The 20,535-nt window shown below is 42.2% G+C and overlaps 1 protein-coding gene across 1 annotated transcript; it reads right to left on the bottom strand.

Annotated features, from left to right (window-relative positions):
- Positions 1 to 11,161: 11,161 nt before the first annotated feature.
- Positions 11,162 to 17,567, bottom strand: FTCDNL1 (formiminotransferase cyclodeaminase N-terminal like). The gene is given in 5 exon segments (XM_059168895.1): positions 11,162 to 11,349; positions 12,569 to 12,632; positions 12,635 to 12,669; positions 15,372 to 15,496; positions 17,492 to 17,567. Coding segments are annotated over 4 exon segments (402 nt in total). The 5' UTR covers positions 15,487 to 15,496; positions 17,492 to 17,567.
- Positions 17,568 to 20,535: the final 2,968 nt, after the last annotated feature.

The raw sequence follows: 20,535 nt of genomic DNA, 5'->3' as shown, positions 1-20,535 counted from the left end.
AGGGAAGGAACCCCATTACCAGTCTCTGATAGTCACAACATTAACCACGGTAAGTGGAAAGGTAACAGGCACTCCAGTACTATCTGGATGTGCACAAACACCTCTTCTTGTAGCTTCATATATTTGTCTGAAACAGGCACTGAATAGTATTTTGCAAAGAAGAACCAACAGGAAGAAGCTGTCTGCTATAGAACTTGGAATTTTAGCGCTGAAAACACTTTAGAGATCTGCTCAAGAGGTTTTCAAACATCTTGTCCTGCAATCCTTTTTCTCAAAAGGCACCTTATCTGAAATCCTGCTAAGACAGAAGGGAGACCAGGGATTCGTTCTCTTCATGGTGAAGGGCAATTGCTGGGCCGCCCTGCTCAGCACCCTGCTCCACAAGGCCTCAGAGAATCACGACAAGCAGTGACAGATTCTTACTGGTGGGAGGCAGTGGACCAGGACCTTTACAGACAGGTGTTATTTCTCATAATCCTCCTGGTGGGAAGATATTGTTCCCCACTGAATGGAGGAAAACCAAAAAAAGACTATAAAAGAGACTAAAAAATTTTCTTAGCATCAGCTGGCAAATAAATAGCAAATCTGAAATTTGAACTCAGATTTATTCAGCTCCAAAATCCTTACTTTAACCACTTATGATTTGGATTTCCTGTCTCACCACCCAATGTGATATAATCCTTTAGCTCAGGCTGATCAAAAATATACAGCACATATACACACATACATAATGCATATGTGGGATAGAATCCGGCCTTCACCTCCTTAAGACTCCTTAAGAGCCTCGCTCTTAGTAAGGACTTCCCACTCTCTTTCCGGGGGCTAGTGAGAAGCTGGGCTGCCCCAAAGTAGAGTTCAGATGGGACACAACAAAGCCTTGGGAGTGGCTCCTCGAGAAGGAATCCTTCTGCGGGTCAATATATCATCATTGTGCAATTTACCTTTAATATAAAGCCTACTCCCCACGACGGCAAGGAGTTAATCTGGCTCATCCACCCCAACAGTGCTCCCCAATGGCAAACAAACAGTCTACCTGAGTAAGTTTGGCTTCCTTGTGCATGTCTGGCTCCCACACATCTTCTGGCCACTGGTCATACTCAACAGCCACTCAGTCATCGCAAGCCTAGCCCTAACTCTCACCATGTACCCTCTTAATAGGTCAACTCCTCCCAGTCCCTTTCCCACACAGTCCCTCGGCTCTTTGCCACTCTCACGGGGACCCTATGTCTACCTCTTTAAATGTCCTTTGGGGGGAAAACATTTCTTGCTCACTACTGACATTTCTTCCACATGGAGAGAATTCTGCTGGTCTTGCTGGCTGTTATGACTTAAATTGTGCCCCACCCCAAATTCATACGTTGAAGTCATAGCCCCAGGAGCTCAGAATGTAACTTTATCTGGGAATAGGTCCAGTGTAGATAAAATTTAGTTAAGATGAGGTCATATACAGGAGTACGGTGGGGCCCTAATCCAATATGACTGGTGTCCTCATAAAAGACAAATTTTGGGAGCACTTGGGTGGCTCAGTAGGTTAAATGCCTGCCTCTTGGTTTCAACTTGGGTCATGATCTCAGGGTCCTGAGATCAAGCCCCATGTCAGGCTCTGCACTCAGAAGACAGTCTACTGAAGATTCTCTCCCTCCCGCTCTGCTTTGGCTCTCTCTCCCCCTCCTCCCCACGCTCTCACTCTCTCTCTCTCTCTCAAATAAATAAAATAAAATAAATTTTTTTAAAAAGAGAAAGAAAGAAATTTAGACATAGACAATATATGGGAAAATGACATGTGAACATGAAGAGGGCCATCTAAAAGCCAAAAGGAACAGATTCTACCCTCACAGCCCCCAGAAGGAACTAAACTGACACCTGGATCTTGGACTTCTAGGCTTCAGAGCTGTGAGATAACAAATTCCTGTTGTTTAAACCACCTGGTGTGTGGCACTTTGTTACTGAAGTCCTAGGAAATAAACATTGGCCTTGCTCCTCCTAAATTTCATTCCCTGGTGGAGAATTTGGAAGAGACACAGGGTTTGCACATGCATACCCTTCCTCCATCTTCCTTCTTAGGAGCTAGCTGCCAGCAGGAAACACATATTCTGGTCTACTCTTCCTTACCAAAAGCTTTCCAGGGACAGGCCTGTGCTGTCCAGTGCTGCTGGTGGCTGGCTGGATGAGTCTGTCTAATTCTCTGGTCAAGTAAGCTCAGCTGTCAATGTTCGTTTCATCAGTATTAACGTTAGTATTTCCTGGGCGCCTGGATGGCTCAGTCGGTTCAGCATCTGCCTTCAGCTCAGGCCATGATCCCAGGGTCCTGGGATTGAACCCCACATTGGGCTCCCTGCTCAGCAGGGAGTCTGCTTCTCCCTCTCCCTCTCCCTCTGCCTGTTGCTCCCCCTGCTTGTGTTCCCTCTCTCTCTGTGTCAAATAAATAAATAAAATCTTAAAAAAAATAAGATCAGTATTTCCCTTTCTCATCTCCCTTTCTTTACTGACAAACTGGTTCGAAATTTTGGAAGGGGAAGAGGGCACTGTGTAAAACGAACACCCTCCTTCCAAACCCAGGCCCCAGTCCTCATCTTCTTCTGGGCAGGGAGCGAGGTGGCCTCCTCCCCTGTCTTTCCTATTGCAATGGCATAAACTTCATATACAGCTTTTCCCAGGCCTCTGCTTTAAGTTGTCAAAAATTCAAACACAAACACTGACAGCTACTTCCTTCTTTGATTTTTTTCTTTGCGAGGCAGGGGAAGGAGCAGCATGGGAAGGGAGAGAATCCGCATCCAGTGAAGAGACTGACACGGGGCTCGATCTCACCACCCTGAGACCATGACCTGAGCCAAAATCAAGAGTTGGAGGCTTAACCAACTGAGCCACCTGAGTGACCCCTGACTGCTACTTCCTCACTCCCACTATAAAAATTCTATACCCCTCAAGGTAGCAGATAACTCAGACTGTCCAGGAAACAGGCATGCATAGCCTATGGGGGAAAGAAGCACACAAAAAATTAATATCTCAATATATTAACTTACTGTATGTTTTTGGTTAATTAAAATTGGAGAATGAGCTTTTTAATATATGAATTTTAGCAGTCAAATAATAAATGATAATTGATCTAATTAGTAACAATGTCATAACCATATGTTGTCACTACTATTATCACATGCTCTGGGTCTCCTGAAGAAGCACATCTTCGCTTAACCAATGGAGAGCAGGTAGGTGGATTGGTGGCTCTATGAGTATGTGGACAAACTTGGGTTGACATAGCTCATTTTACAGGGCCATCAGTGTCACTAGCATCACTATGTCACTTCTTCAGGATTTTCTAGTCCTAGTGACTTTGACATTGGGAGTCACTATAAATGCTAGGAAGCATGGACAAAAAAGAAAAGAAACCCGGGAAAAGAACTGCCAAGGTCAGGGGGCACCTGGGTGGCTCAGACAGTTGAGCATCCAACTCTTGACGTCAGCTCTGGTCACTATCTGAAGGTCATGAGATCAAGCCCCGACTGAGTCAGGCTCATGCTCAATGCGGAGTCTGCTTGTCCCGTTCCCCCTGCTCCTCACCCCACTCAGAGACATGCGCTCTCTCCCTCTCACAAATAATTAATTAATTAAATCTTTTAAAATAAATAAATAAATAAAAGAACTGCCAAGATTCGGGGACCTGGGCTCAAAAAGTTAGCTTTGACGTCAGTGACCTGCTATAAATTCCTTATTAGGTTCACATTCTCTGAAACACCATCAGCAATCACATAAAATCAATCTCTGGGCACTGTAAATAACTACTCAAAATCAGAAAACATAGAGCCCTTAAACTTTGAGAACCTCCCAGAGCTGCATTTACTAGTAAACAGTGAATGTTATAATGTCTCCCACAATGACCCATGGCATCATCATAAGTAACCTGAGACCCTTTAGAGGCGGGGTTGGAGGCCTCCCAATTTTTAACTATAAATCTTATAAGTGACTTCTAGATTAGGGAAGAATTAAAAGAAGTATGTAGTCAGGCAACAACGATTTCATGCACTCCACCCATTCATCCCAAGATTCTTACAAATATGGTCATTTTTTGGTCAATATTTGCAAAAAATCCTATTCAGTATGCATTAAGAGTGAAACAGAGGAGGGAGGGAGAGCCAATACAAGTGTGTGTTAACAACCAGTCATCATTGTGAGAAATGGAGCGTGGCCTTGCTGGAATGGGCCTCAGAATTGTCCATCTCAAGGACAAAAGATGAGAGTATGCATCTATCAGTTCAGATTTCTCCCCTGGTCACAGCTTGTCCCATGGGATGTTAACTTGCCTGGACTTCAGTTTACCGTAGAGTCAAAGCACAAGAAAAGGATGCAGGTTTTTCAAGTATGGTTGGGTTCATCCCTAACTGCCATGGAAGAACAGATTAGTTTATCTCACTTCTCCCACTTGGCCTTATCCTTCTTCATTAGTACCTCCGTTTACATTAGCCGATATAATCCTGTTGCATTTATTAAACCTATAGTAATCTGCATTTAAGAACACCCTGGTTACTCTCCTTTATAGTTAAAATGTGCTAAATCAATCTTAGTGTTTTATGTACTTTCCTAATGCACAATCCCTTGTTTTTTTCAGTTTTCTTAAAATACGGTGCCAGTATCCTTAAAATTCTCCAACTAAATGCTATGTCCTAAAACTGTGTTAACATATGCTCATAAAATGAACCACTGTTTTTATACTATGGCAATGAGGGCATGGCTGATGGTGGAGAGAATTATATCAGAACCCAGCATCTAGGGGCGCCTGGGTGGCTCAGTGGGTTAAGCCGCTGCCTTCGGCTCAGGTCATGATCTCAGTGTCCTGGGATCGAGCCCCGCATCGGGCTCTTTGCTCAGCGGGAGCCTGCTTCTCTCTCTCTCTCTGCCTGACTCTCCGCCTACTTGTGATTTCTCTCTCTGTCAAATAAATAAATAAAATCTTTAAAAAAAAAAAAAAAAAAAAAGAACCCAGCATCTAAATTGACTAATCTCAACCAAATCCAGGGCTGTTTTATAAGACAATCTCCATAGCAACTAGAGAATCAGGGTAGAAAATTCTTGAAGTGGAAAGTTGTGCCTGATTTGCCAGATCAGCCCATGTTTTGACAATCTGTAATAAGGTAATCAAAGGGTCTCAAGACTATCACACAAGTGTTGACATCGTGTGAATCTATCATGGCATGTGTCCTCCAAGTCATAAAAATACTCGAAAAAACATCTAACAAGGCTGATATTTCTAATCAAATCCATTAATGTTTTATCTATTTTGAGGTAAATCAAAAAAACAAAAATCAATCATGTAGAAGCTATTTCTTTAGTCATATAACTTACTGAGCTAGCACCTTATCTTTCCAGTCTTCTAAATAATGTCCATTTATATGGCATTGTACAAACATTATTCTTGATTAATGACATAAAACAAAAATCAGGTTTCCATATCATTTATAAAATTTATAGCTATTGCTCAGACTTTTAAAGCTGAATGCTATGAGCCGACATGTTAGGTAAGCCCACCGTCACCAGCATATCACTGGGAGAATTTGCCTGAGCACCTTCTGCCCTGACCCCTCCCCCACATCTTCACTCAGTCCTTCTCACGAAGATTTATGTGTGAATGGGAAACAGGGTCATGTTTCAGAAACACTGGCTCTCACATGTAAAAACAGTGAGTAAGGAAGAAGGGGAAAACATACAGGAAGCAGTATGACCCACAGCAATCCTTCAGAGAAAAATGCTTATAAAAAATTTATAAAAGCCCAGAAACTGAGACTAAATATAGTCAATATAGAGTTGGGACATCAGAAAAAAGAATATGTTCCTGTAAACTTACCATTGATTCCAAATTAGATGAATGACGTGTTCTTAGAATGATCCAAATTAACTGAAAATCACTGAGGAGAATTACAGATGTAGGGACTTCCAAATAAAGATAAGAGTATGGACCTTATAATTATTCTCACTGCTTCCCAAAACCCCAGGAAAAAGATGGGAAAGGGATACTTTTTTTTAAAAGCAAGGACTCACTCGAACAAATGGTAGAGAAATGGAAGAGGAGGCAATAGCACCAGAACTTGGAAAACAGATATAAGAGTCGTAGGTGAGGGGCGCCTGGGTGGCTCAGTGGGTTAAGCCGCTGCCTTCAGCTCAGGTCATGATCTCAGGGTCCTGGGATCGAGTCCCGCATGGGGCTCTCTGCTCAGCAGGGAGCCTCCTGATTCCTCCTCTCTCTCTCTCTGCCTGCCTCTCTGCCTGCTTGTGATTTCTCTCTGTCAAATAAATAAATAAAATCTTTAAAAAAAAAAAAAAAAGAGTCGTAGGTAATTTAGCAGACCCAACGCAGCAAGATGAAAAGCAGAGAAGAACCTGACTTATGGCACAGGCACTTGATAATGATCAGAAATGGCAGCCTCAGTTTGGAAGGAAAGAACAAGGCAAAGCTCAAAAACAGGGAGACTCGTGGAAAGTCTATTTAAGAAGCAGTTAGATGCTACCTGCCCCCCAACATAGAAAGGCACGTGCCCTGCCCCCACCTTGGCAGAAGACACGAGAGACATCTGGCACCGAGGCATCTGAGCTGGAGAATCCCAGGCAGAGCTTCGGGCAGGGATGAGTAATGAAAAGAGGGCAGCTAAGAGAATATTTACAAACTAAATGCTGAGACTCTACCAGCCCCATTCTGCAACTCTTTTCCTAAAATATGGACAGCTGTGTCTACCCTCCAGGCTGAAGACTGGATGATCCTTCTCTGAGGAACTTGAACAACCCAAGAGGAAAAAACAAACAAAAAAACCTAACATAGGGGTTCCCCAAAGAAATGATCTGATCAGATGAGTTTACAGTTGACAAGCTCCACCCATATACTGAGAATATCCATTCGGTCTTTCAGTGCCTACTCTCAGAGTAAGCAGCCAACCAGAATCATCAGACATCCAAGAAATGCTTCTAAAACAAACAAGCAACCTGGGGGTAAGGGGGGTGGGGAGCGGGTAGGGGCTGAAAAACAGACACAATGAAGAAAATATCAAAAATTATCCATAGATACTACATTCATGAGACATGGCCAGGATGTTATTTCAAATAATAAAATAAAAGGAGTATATATAAGCATATATAAGATAAAAGGAGTATATAAAAGTATTTGGAAGCTAGTATAGAAAAAGAATGAAAGACTTACTGAAGGCTTGGCATATAGAGGAAATCTGCCAGAAAGTATTACAAAAATATAAAGTGATGGGGAAAGGAGAGAAAATAAATGTAGAGAACCAATACTAGAGTTCCAATTTCCAAATAATAGAGCCTCCAGAAAGAACTGAGAAAATGGAAAAAATCATCAATGGGATAATTCAAGAGTTGTCTGGCACCAAGGAACAAGAGGGTCAAGGATTCAAAGCACCTAACACATCTCCAGCAAAATAAATGAAAACAGATCCATACAAAGAACATGTCACAAAAATTTCAGAACACTGGAAAGAAAATGAAAATCTTACAAGCTTCCAGAGAGAAATGACAGATCACATACAAAAACTAGGAATCATTATGACTTCAGAGGTCTCAATAGTAACATAAAAATAAGAATTCAATAATACAATGTCTTCAAAATAAAGGAATTATTATTTTTAACCTAGAATTTTATACCTAGCCAAACTAACAAGTGTGATGATAGAATAATAGCATTTTCAGACATGTAAGGTCTCAAAAATACTCCCCCATCCCTCTTTTCAAAGGAAGCTCCTAGAAGATATATACCCCTAAAACAGGCCATAAACTAAGGGGGATAGAAAAGAGAAGATATGAGCTTTAGGAACCAGGGTATCCAACATGGAGAAAGATGCAGGGAATACCCAGGATGGTAATTAAGGGAGATTCCATGATGACAGTTATCCTCAACAAACTGAGGGCAACTAGTCCTAAATGAAACAGGTCAGAGAGCTCTAGAAGATGATTCTTTAAGAAGATGAAACTGATAGAACATTCAATACATGGAATGTTCTATCTAAATGCATGGAGAGATGCTATTATTAACAGACAGGCTGAGGTTAAACCATTGACGGGTATTTAAAAAACTAAGTAAACAATCAAAAAGATAATGATCAATTCCAGCCAAAAGAAAATTGTGTAAAAAGGGTAAAATAATAACATTCTAAATACCTCATTGTGAATGTTTACATAGTTATAATAATGTAACCACCAAATATTTATCCAAACTTTGATATAACTTATGGAGAAGAGGGAGGATCAGGAAGAGTGTATGAGTGTGTATATATTGGGGGTCAGGAGTGGGTGGTGAAAGGAAGCTAAATTTTCATCTTCTGCAAGAAGTCAATAGACAGTGCCTAAAACTGAAAAACCAAGAAGCACCAATATGAGTTGGTATTTGGACATCTGGAGTTGAATCCTAAATGATAAGACAAGAGAGTTGAAAGCACTTGGCTTTGGGGAGAAGAAAAAGTAATAGGGAAAAGGGAGGTGGGTACTTAGAGCTTTGGGAATAAACCCTGTGAAACAGTCAACTTTCAGCCACATGCGTGTATCATTTGGATAATAACAAAGAAGAAAAAGAAGGAAAGGAAGGAGGAAAAGCAAAGAGAGAGGAAAGGACAGAGAGAGGAGGGGAAAAGGGAGCGAAGAAAAAATTTAAAGACACAATACAGATAAAAATGAACGAGAGCCTAACAGATCAAATGTGGTTTTCATTTTCAATGAAAACCAAAGTCCAAATATTTTTGGAAAAGGATAAGCTTTCAGTAAGTACAGACTAGATCTTCGTGTCTCCCAGCTCTCAGTTTTGTATCTCGTTGCCAAATGGCAGCGTATAAAAAAGTATTCCTGCTCCTTCCCCCCACATCCCTTTCTTCCATCATTTGTAAATGATGACACTTCCATACCATTGCTTTGTCCGCACCCCTCCCCCCCAACATCCTATGGGCTCTCTCCATTCTCTCCACTTTATTACCTAGGGCACCATCACCTTTCCAAACTGGTCTGCCTGCTTCCTAACCATCCTCTAACATGCAGGCAGAGAAGGCTTTCTAAAACCCAAAGCCAATCACACCGCTCTCTGGCTTAAAACATTCCTGTGGTTCCCACTGCCTTGAGGATATGGTTTAAACTCCTTAACCTGGCCTACGGGATTTCACGCTCTGACCTCTAACTACCCTGAAGCTTCATTTTTTAACAGGCCCAGGACTGCCTCTCTCCTCCCACGCCATCTCTAAGTTCCAGCCTGCCACACTGAAGTCGTCTGCAGGTCCTCAAACCCGGGATGCTCTCACATCTGAGCCTCTGCATCACTGGGCCCTTTATCCTAAAAGTTCTTCTATGAAAATTACACGCAGAAGTATGTGTAAGTGTCTGTGACTATGTATGCATACACAAATGAACACACACAAAACCTGCCGATGATTCTGACATTACTTATAAGGTCCCCCTAAGCACTAATTTTGGACCTCACCTTAAGAACCCATTCCTTAAGCTACAAGCAAGCTTACAGCTGCTATAAAAATGTTCTGAAGTACATTATTCAGAATATTTTCATATAAAGCATACATGAATTACACATATCAATAAGAGCTACTTTTCATGTCACTGGAATGTTCTCCATTGCCCTTCCTCCCAGAGAAAGTGGGTTATGATTATCCTAAAGTTGGTTTCCATAAGAAGGTGTCACCCTAAGTGAAAAACATCCCTTTGCTGTTCTGAGAACAGCATGTTCTAGAATGTGAATACTTCTATCTCATAAGAATGCCTGGGCATGCTGTTATAAAACAACAACAACAAAAAAAAAAACTTTATAAAAAAATCGATATTAGATGAACAGCTGTGTAGAAAGGGGAATGTAAAAATAAAAACTGCATGTTGCAGCATCAAAATAGTAACCATATACAATATATGACTGTTTTTAATCAGATGAAGATTGAAGCTATTACATTTCAAATCAAATGTTATAAATTAGTTCAAGAATGCAGCTGAGCTCTCATTTAATTAGAAATGTCCATGTTTAAATCATGAGGTACAGTAGCTGCCAATGAAGCAAAAGGGCAAGGGAAGGGAGAAACACTGTGTCCAGACCCTCCGATTGTCAACTGTCTCCGACACACGATGAACATCTGGGGGGGGACTGGTCCTGATGTAATGAAGAACTTCGTATACTAGCTAATTTGAGATTTAATGTAATTGAACATAATTGTTTTGAAGACAATTAAATTCATTATTCTGGTCTGGACAATTCTGAACTCTTCATTTTTGTGTGCAACGTATTTTCCCCCATGCTGAATTTTAACCCTTTCCTGGATAAAAAGTACAGCAAATTTCAGCCCAGGCTTTCCCGAAATAATCTTTAGACTGTCAGGTCGCATTAAAATGCAGCACAAGCAGGGAGATGCTCCTCTGGAAACAAGTCTCTTTTCCTATTGCTAGTACTTACTGTAGCCCAGCTCAGCCAGAATCCCAGATCTACAGCCCAAATGTCAGACAATACAGCATTAAATAAAAATGAGGCAACATCATACAGGGACTTCTGGGGTCATACAGAGAAGAATGCAATTATCCTAAGGCGGACTTTCCCCCAAAGGTTATGAGCCTCTGCATCTCATAATTAACCACGGTGCAGCTAGACAGTCCAGGCAAAAGGTCTTTCTTTTCTCCCAATTTGCCTAATTCAAAAACACCTCAAGTGACATAGCTCAAATTTTCCAAATTAAACTCACCCCTGGGGCTGAAATCAAGCATGTGACAGTTCAGTTCCAAAGCAAATCTTAAAGAGAGTTGTGCATAAGGAAAGAAAGAAAAAAAATCAGAGGAAAAAGGGGTAGGAGTTAACATTTAAGTGGTTTTCAACCTCATCATTACCCCTGCTCAAGAAAATAGGACACAGATGGGCAAAACACACCATTGTTCTGCCCTAAGGAGTCTACAGAACTCATCAGAAACTACTGTTGCTTCTCGTGATCTATGGTGAATCTGTAAAGGATGAAATGGTTATGTGCCCCATCCCAATCGGGTGGAGAGTGGAAAGAGAAGTCACAGAGACATGGTGTGCACCGCAGCCCATGAGAGCCTGTTGTTGCTGGAATTCTCCAAGGTCAACTCTTCTTGGGGAGTTGAGGAATGCTTATCTTATCACAAACTGTTCTGAATTGTGAAAAATGGTTTCTAATCAGGAGTGATACACTGCCCTAAACTTTCTCTTACTTCTGGCCACAGCTCCACACTCGTCCCCTGGGACACCAGAGAGAGGGTCAATGGGAGAGAGGTTCACTGCTCCCAGGCAAGAGTGGCTCCCCTCTCAAACCTCCACAGTGATAGAATTAAAGGCCTCCAAGCTGGCAGCCAGAAGAGAATTGCCTTAAAATGTGAACTGCAAATAGCAATCACTGAACTTTCACTTGCATCTCAAGAAGCAGCTATAATTTTACTGTCCCACTAGCTGTTTTCTTTTGCAATCTGCAAGGGAGCTTATTTTTATCCAAATAAAGAAAAATAAAAGATCCAACCATTTCCCTTCACCTCACCTCCCTATTGTCATAAAGTTTCACATTTCTGCCAGCTCTTTATTCCCGAAAGTGGAGAATTACACAACGCTCATCAGTCTTAAGCAACTTTGGTTTTGTTTTTTTTTTTTCAGTTGGTTACTTTAAATTTTTCAATTCTACCACATTAATCTGATAAAATTCTGTTATTTTCAGAATGCTTTATAAATAATTACACTAAAAAATACATACACATTTTTCTGAAGCATAATTATTTGATTTTGCTCTTATTCAGTACATAGCTTTTTACACTGAATCATTTTGTCTAGGTACATGTTACAGACACCTATGCTACTACTACTCTGAGTTTTCAGTAATGCAACATGATCATTTTAGCAACAGAGATAAAAAACAAAGAAGCAAATTTTACATCCTATGATTAACAGTCAAGATAATCTGTCCTTTGTTTGCTAGAAGTTATCAGTCAGCTCTTTGCTCTCTAAAAAAATGGGCCTTTTGAAAGAAGACACTCTGCTAAGTTGAAATCAGGTTTATCTGAAAATATTTTGAACCCTTCACTAAACAAGATTAAGATATTATAGGCTTTTCTTTAAACAATTATGATCCTTCCAATCCAAGTTGTCCTGTTTAACCTGACAACATCCCTGTGAACCATGGAGTTCATTTCGTTTTAACCCATGAACTAACTTGAGATTTCAGGGTCCCAACCCAAAACACAACTGCTTATAGTGTATTTCGTTCCATGCCAAGTTATCAGTAAAATCAAGGTTGATTTCAACACTACTACTTCACAGATTAAAACTAGAAAAGTTCTCCTTAACCACATAAGATATGGGATCATCATCTTCAGTAAGAGTCTGATTAAATCATGGACCCCAAGGTTCATTTTAATAAGGAGGAAATGGGAAATGTTGGGGATATACACGTTCAGAAGAATAATGAAATGAAGTTTTGGGGTATGCTATCTTGAGTATTCACATTTATACAGGAAATCAATGATTAAAGAGCATTCAGGTCTACCTGAAGCCTACCCTTCATCCAAAGACATATACATAAAGAAACTAAAATCTTACCTAACTCATTAATAGAAGCTGTTACTGTAATGACAGATCTGATGTAGTCTTGATCAGAAAATGAAATATACTGAACATTGATACTTCAGGATATTTCTGCCCTGCAAAGAAAACAACACATACATGCAAGAATTTTTTTCTGTGATGAAATCTTAATAATTTATTTCTTCTGATACAATTAAATTGAGCGTGATAGAAAAATCCTGGGATTTGACCTCTAAAGTGACATTGACTAATCATGAAATTCACGGGTAGTAATGTCTACTTCTTACAGGATTACTATATAACCAGATTACAGTTATAATGAGATCTGATATCTAGTTATAACAGTTCAGGGGCTCAGTTCAGAGGCTAGTCTTTGGTGTCTATGACAGATGATCTCTTGGACTTGCCACTGGGCTTGCCAAAGTTATCTTAACTTAGTCCAAGATGGTAGCCTCCTATTTCAATCGCCAAATCACACCACTCTAAATTCTGCTCCTTCTCAATCTCATCCTCTAGGCTTTGTCAATTTTTCCTTCCAAAGGAAAGGAAATTTCCAAATCAAAACTTCCCAAATCAAACTGCCTGGATCAAAATCTGACATCTGGAAAAGCTAAGAAAGGCCAATTAGTGCCTAAAGCACAGGTGCCTGGGATGCATGCACCTGTCCGTTAGAAACCATTCTGTCCCCACCATCTCCTTGTCAGAGGCCACCAACGTCCTTCAGATGTTAACGACTTCCAGCTTTTGGTGGCTTGTGACTCACTTGAATGTGTAACCTGGAGGAGAAAGCTGCCATACACTTGTATGGTAGCCGCACATTACCCCACGTTATTTTTAAAGTTTACAAGCCTGGTTCAGCCTCCTTAAAAGTCCCCCTTAAGCCTACAAAAGCAAATTCAAAGTGAAGGACAAAAGTTTTCAGGCAGTAATTAAACCGTTAGCTATGCTATTATACCTTTGTCGCCCTGTCCCCTGGCAGCCTAACAATTAATCTTTTCAGAAGAGAGGAAAAATAAGTTACACACAGGAACTGCAGAGCTTACAGCAGCCCTACGCTATTAATTTTAATAACATGAGAAGATAAACATATGTCACTCACTCAAAGCCAAATGAGCATCTACGGAGCCCTGCCCTGGTGTACATCTAAAATTTATAACTCAGGTTCTTTGCCCAAGACATTTTAGGCGATTTAAATATGTTCACATTGCTTAATCAGAAAAAATATGGATGGTATAATTTTATTCCACTCATTTAAAAATAAAGGCATTTAAAATATTTGTAAAATGACAGGTCATTTTCTTAGCTAGTTCTACCTTCCCTCACTTTTTAAAATCAGAAAAGATGAAGCAAGAACAAGATTATACAACCTCTTCTTTTAAGTATTTTTTCAACATACTCTAGCTCCTGGAAGAAAAGAGATGATTTTATTTTTTCATCCCAAATCTTCTTCTGAAAAGCTTTTATTCTCAGTTTCATATGATACAATTGAATCAAATGCTAAAAGAATGAAACACTCTCTCCTGCAATTTCTTAACATGCATATAGGAAAAAAAATTACTGCTGGCAGGAGGAACTGTCAGTATGAATCTCGGCAGAAGTAAATTGTTTGGTATTTGTAATGGAGTATAATAGCTATAATTCCACTTGAGCCGCTGCCACTAATAAGCTGATAAGAACTCTGAGTCGAGACCCAGGTGTCCATCAGTCTGTGGCTTCCACAAATGTCCCTGCATATTCACTTAATCACAGAGACAGGTAACCCAGTCCCATTAGAAGTACTGTGTCTCACAATGAGGGGCCCAAGCTGGCTCTTCCCACAAAGAGAATGCAAAAGCACAGAAGCATCCTGCCTCTAGAGGAGTTTTCTTATCAGCAATTATAAGGAATTTTCTTAGACGCTTCCAGCTCCTGCAAAGTTGTAAGACAGTAACTTAAATGTGCTCACCATTAGAAACGGGCCAGGGGAAAACACTTCTTTCTCATGAAAAGTAGTCCTCAGATCAAAAATGACTCAGAATTTAACACAGACTATCTTGAATGCTTCTGGATTGTGACCCGAATGTTCACCTGTTGCCAAAAAATTGATTTTCATTAACAAAGCATTCTACTCAAACGATAAGAAGTCTGAATACATTCTGTTTTGTGTGTGTGAAAGCAAAAACATCTAGAACCCAAACCGTGTGTCATCACATGAACATTTTAACAAGGGTAAAACAAAGAATAATATCTCTCATTGGAAATACTGGCCCAGGGAGTAAAGAGGCTTGAGGTCCAGTTTTTGAAACTGCTGAGAGATCTTACACCCATCATTTAAATGCAACTGCCTACGAGTTTTTATATGGAGAAAATGGAGGAGAAATAATAATGATGTAATGAAAGCATGGGTTTTGTTGGCAGGAGAGCTTTGAAAAGTAGCTGGTATTTGGCCAGTTTATTTTTTATACAACCTGTTGAATAAAAAGCATAATGTTACAATTATGCTCATTCTATTAATGATCAAATAAGTGGCCCATGAGGGAAACATTAAACTTTTATGTAAACATATCCTCCTCAGGAGCCTGAACCCCTGAACAATGCTCATCTCAGGCACTCACTCTCATGTGAATAAGTGCACTGCTGAGCTTATGTGGGCTTTTGGGAAGAGCACATGTGCCCATGAGTAACTGATCTATTTCAGTATCCCGGAGTCCTGCAGAAGCTCTAACAGCCTCAAAACAAGGAGAAAAGTCTAAGAAGAAAGAATGTTCTATAGCACTGTCTGCAGAATACAAAAACTACTGTACTCATACATATTCACATCAACTGTCTGTTTTCCTACCATTTCTTTCAAGAAGAGCTGCTTTTGCTATGTTCTCAACAATGTATTTTCTTCTGGCTTCTGAAATACTTAGTAAACAAGCAGCCAAACAGAACCCGAGTCTGGAAGAAGCCATGGTGATTTTTCTGGAATAGGAGAAAAACTATTGTTCATTTTGGCCTTTATGGCTCATTTCGTATTTTCATGTTCATTAACCATAAAAAAATTATACTTTTTTGGAAACCAGGCAGTCATAATATGAACACTTCACTGTTTTATTCCTGGAGAACACCTGAAGGGAGAAACCTTCAGATTGAGTCAACCAGAAAACCATGTGTATGTGGTCATGTACAGGTAAGACTACAGACCGTAGTATCGACACTAGGAAACGCAGGGCAAGTTACTCAGCCTGAATTGTCATGTAAATGAAAATACTTGTTAAAGTATTCTATTCTCTCTTATTTAACACCATCTTCCTTAGATTATCCCCGTTTTCAAGATCTATGATACTTAACAAGCTTGATCCTCTTGTTAAATGAGACTTACTAGGGAAATGTAGAAAACAGAAGTGAAGAAGATTCTTGGAAAAACTACCCTTCTGGCAAAAAGAAAAGTTATCTCTATGGTCCATGCTACAGCCAATATATGAACAAATAAAAGGGACTCATTTGGGTGCTGTATGTGACAACTATTTGACTATATTCCTCTCATACTTAAATCCCCAAAGTTCCTTTATCAGTTTAAAATCTTTTCAAAGGACTCTGTTCCTGGAACTGAAATCTGACAATAAATGCCCAAAATGTGACTGATGCCCTTTTGTTGAAAGTGGATTAATTACAAAACAATTCCCCTTTTCAAGATGGGGCATATTTTGGTCTCTTTTAAATATTAAAAAACTAAGTATGGTTCTCATGAATGCATTCAACAAGTTATTCCATAGAGTGATTTCGTCTTAGGCAATGCTCTCACGGTGGGGAATGCCGCAGTGAATGGTGTCCAAGCCCGAGACAGACGTTAAGTCTCTGAGTTTAAGCTGAACTGTGCTCTCATGTGAGTAACAGTACTGTCGATGCATAAACCCTCTGGCTTCTGTCCACCAAGATCGTTTCTTGGCCTGATCGTCCTAACCTAGAGGGAATCCGGGGCTGCATGACTCGTCTAGGTTTGCAAGCAACTTTTCATACTGTGGCCATCACCTCCTGCCTGAAAAGTCATAAAAATATGGTCTTCAGGTTTTTGTAGGTATTAATAATATCGTTGTAATAAGGCAACTCAGACCTCTCTCGTTTCTGTGTAAACAAAAAATTGCTTTACAAGAGGGGTGTGGGCGTCTTCTGGCTTTCATTTGTTTTCAGTGTGTTTATGTAGCTTAATTGTCTCATCAGGCACTTTCCCAACATAATTATGCTTTTTAACAAATGGTGTTTATGGCAACCCCTAACAGTGCAAAAGAAAGGATTAGTTTCATCCTCTCATTCCACATTTTGATTCCCTGTGGACAGTTAAATCACACAAAGATGGTGTTAGAAAAATCTACCTTCACAGCAAAAGCTGGAATTAGCGGCCACCAGGCTTTTGGAGCGCAGTCAGGCCCGTGAGCAAAAGGGTAAGTGTCTCCCTGCCTCCTGCACCCACAAAGGAACCCAGAGCAACCCCGCCAGCGTTCGTGGTTCGGGAGAACGCGCTCCCCGGCCGCCCGTCCCTCCAATCGCAGTTCGACGACTTCCCGCCACGAACCAAAAAGCTGCCGCCCCTGGGGAGGACCGCGCGGGGCGGGCGCGGAGGGGAGCCGCCCGCGGCAGTTCCGCCAGATCACCTGCCGCCCGCGCACGCACCACCTTTCGCGCTTTCGGGGCGGCAGAAAGGCTCGCCGAGGGGGCGGGGGCGGTGCTGCGGTCGCACCCGCCGCTGGGACTCCCTGCGCGGCCCCGTGGGCCGAAGGCTAACCCGGGGGGGGGGGGGGGGAAGGGGGGTCCGGCGCGGGCCTCGGGGCAGCCCCCCGGCGCCCCGCGACGCCCGCGGGGAGCAACGTCTCCGGGGCCCGGGAGCGAGGCACGGCCGGCGGCGGGGCCGCCCGGGACCGGCTGTACCGCCAGCGCCGGCGCTCGCGCCCGCAGCTCCGCACGGGAGAGGGAACCGACCTGCGCGCGCGGAGGGGCGGCGGGGTGGGTCGGCGCGGAGCAGGGGTCGCCGCGCGTGAGCGGCGCGCAGCTTCCGCCTCCGGCCCCGCCCCCCGGACGCCCGGCTCGCGCGCCAGCCCGCCGCGGCGTAGCGCGGAGCACGCTCCCCGGGTCGCCGGCTGACCTCCTGACCTCCGGCCCGCGCCTCCTGCGCCCGCCCCCGCCCCCGCCGGCGCGCCCCCGCGCCCCCGCGCAGCCCTCTGCAGCCCTGCGGCCGGGAGCTTAACGTTCCGTCGCCCCTCTCCTTTAGCTTGGGATTCTCCACACTCGTCTGTTAATGAATGACTTTGTAAAAGGGCATCAGAATCTACGGATGAGGTCATTATCCGTTAACCGCACACCCAGCAGGGGGCTCTTCGGAGCGCGCGCGGGGGGCCGCGTGTCAGTGGCGTCTCCGCGGGGAAACACGCCAGCGCGTGTGAGCTGGGGCGGGACCCGTCCCCGGACAGCAGCAGTCGTGGCACCTGCCCGCGGACTCAGTTACAAGCAATTTGAACCCGGCATTAAGCATTTCCCTTTTTTTCTAGGCCAGGGAACCTTGAGAACACATTTCTCCGACAAAAACCTGTTTTGTGTTTTTTTAAAAATATATATAGCAAGGATAAAATGTCACCGTTTTGATCCAATTTCGTTCCTGAAGTGAAATAATCACTAAATAACTACTTTGACAGAATAAATTAATTTTTAAATCTATTTTTTATTTTCTAATTATACTTTTTAAACACAGATTTGAGGAAATTAACATTTATGTGGACATTTGGTTTCTAGCCTAATGTGGCATAAAAATAAGTAACATAATGAGTGTTAAAAAAAATCAGGTTCATGATGCTTCTCACATCATCATCATTGTACTGAGATGTCACAACAGTATTATGTGCGATTGTGTCAGATCCTGCCTTCTCCAGCTCGGAGTGTTGGCAGGTAGGAGGGTTGTTGGCAAGAGGAGGGGTGTTAACCTCAGGATCCTGGATTCGTTCCAAGGCTGGTAATTACATTCTGCCAGCCAAAATTCATCCCATAATTTTAATTGGATAAATCCTTTCTGGCCTAAGCTACTGCTATGCCTGTCAAACTGTTGCCACATTTCACCCCAGAGGTGTCTGTGTTTTAGTTGCAAGAATCAGTCCCTTTGAGGTTGGCTTATCAATTTAAATCCTCAAAGTGCTTTGGGATCCTGTGGAATTAAATATATATTTAGGTATTTTTTTTCTCTACTGAATCTGTAATAGAAATGTGTAAAATAGACATATACCCATGTTAATGCCTAAAAACCAATACCCAGCAGATCTACTTAATGTCAGCGATAATTTCAAAATAATTTAACTAGACCTCTGCCCCTAACTTTCTCTTCTCTCCTTTTGAGAGCTTTTACTGACTTTTTGAGAGAACTTTTAGAACTTTTACTTTTAGTTTCCAGTTTACAAAAAGTACTGCAGTGTCCAACATTTCCTTCCAAGGAGGACAATGGAACTGAATGAAGGCCCTGTATCTCACCTTTCCAAACAGTCCTATGATGGGACAGACTACTGGCTGCAAATGGAAGACACAGTGACATTACATCTAGTCTTATCTGTCCCTCCAGAGAAAACAGTGTGACACCTAGGGGCCCATGGTTCTAGCTGTAAAAACTGCTAGAACTAAAACCTCTTTCCCACATCTCCTAATCCTCTCTGTGAGAATTTCTTTCCCTTTACAGGGATGCTGGGATGTTAAGTAAGATAACACTTTGGAAAGCAACAACTCCCAGCAGTTACTCAGTAAACCTTAATCCCTTTCTCCACTCTCCTGAGGTCAGACAGAAATGGGGAGACGCAGGGTCCCAGTGTTCTTTGTGGAGAAGGGCAGCATCTGCCCCTGCCTCAGGACTGTACACACGTCTTTTTGGAAAAGACAAGAAGACAGATACCTGCAAGTCTGATGAAAGTTCAGCAGTAAGACTGAAAGTCTTATTTTGCTCTTTTCAGGGATTAAAACATGGAATGCCCGGATGGCTGCATTGGTTAAGCCTCTACCTTCAGCCTCAGGCATGATCCCAGGGTCCTGGAATCGAGTTCCACATCGGGGTCCCCTTGCTTGTCCTCTGTATCTCTCTCTTTCTGACAAATAAATAAAATCTTAAAAAATAAATTGAAAAGTACCTTTAGCTTTTAGCTTTACTTTAGCTCAGCCACATAAAATCCTGCCTTTTTTGTTATTTAAAAGAGACCTACATCACTTTCATAATGTATGAGCATCAAACCTCTCATTGTTTAACTTAGCGTGCTTTGGAGGAGTTTTTCATTCACTGTGGGTGAATGAGTTATCCTGACTACTCCTTTCTCCTGCTAAGTCCATGTTCAGGGCATCACTTCCCTTGATCATCATGTTCCTGTCCAAACACAAATAAGCACCAGAAGAAAGTGTAACTAGTAGTCCTAGTGTCAATTCTGTCTGTGATACCTGTTTCCTAACACTCCCATCAGTCCCTTGTGAGACAAAGATAGTTTTCTCTATCCTTCATCTTCATTTTTGCCAGCAAGGAGAGCAGAGGTCTTATAGCAGCTTCCCCTGGCCCATCAGAGCTGAGGTGGGTCAAAGGGAGAGGCTGTGCTCTTGTCTGGCTCCACAGAGCTTCTGGAACATAGCACTCAGGCGCTGCCCGAGCAGGGCCGGGATCAGGGTGAGGGAGTGAGGCTTTCACGTCACATGCAAAATTTAAGCGGGTGCCAAAAAACTTGGTAATGCAGTATCCTAAGAAGTTAAAATTAATGCAAAATAAGAAATCCGTGGTGAGCAAAATAACATTTTAAGTAAATACAGAGCCCTACCCTGTACTTGTCCACCTCGGTCACCCTCAGCTCACCCTGATCCCTGCCCTGTGGTTGCGTTCCCCTTTGTACCAGTCTGTTCCTGATTGAAGGGTTAAGAGGAAACTGTACCACTCTGCCCTGCCTGCATCCTCTCCTGGGCCCCCAAAATGGGCAGCAAAACCAGAAATGTCAAGGGTAGAAATCTCCAAGCTAGTG

This window comes from Mustela lutreola, chromosome 3, assembly GCF_030435805.1.
Source record: "Mustela lutreola isolate mMusLut2 chromosome 3, mMusLut2.pri, whole genome shotgun sequence".
In the NCBI taxonomy this organism is placed as follows: domain Eukaryota; kingdom Metazoa; phylum Chordata; class Mammalia; order Carnivora; family Mustelidae; genus Mustela; species Mustela lutreola.
This window is presented reverse-complemented; position numbering and strand designations above follow the sequence as displayed.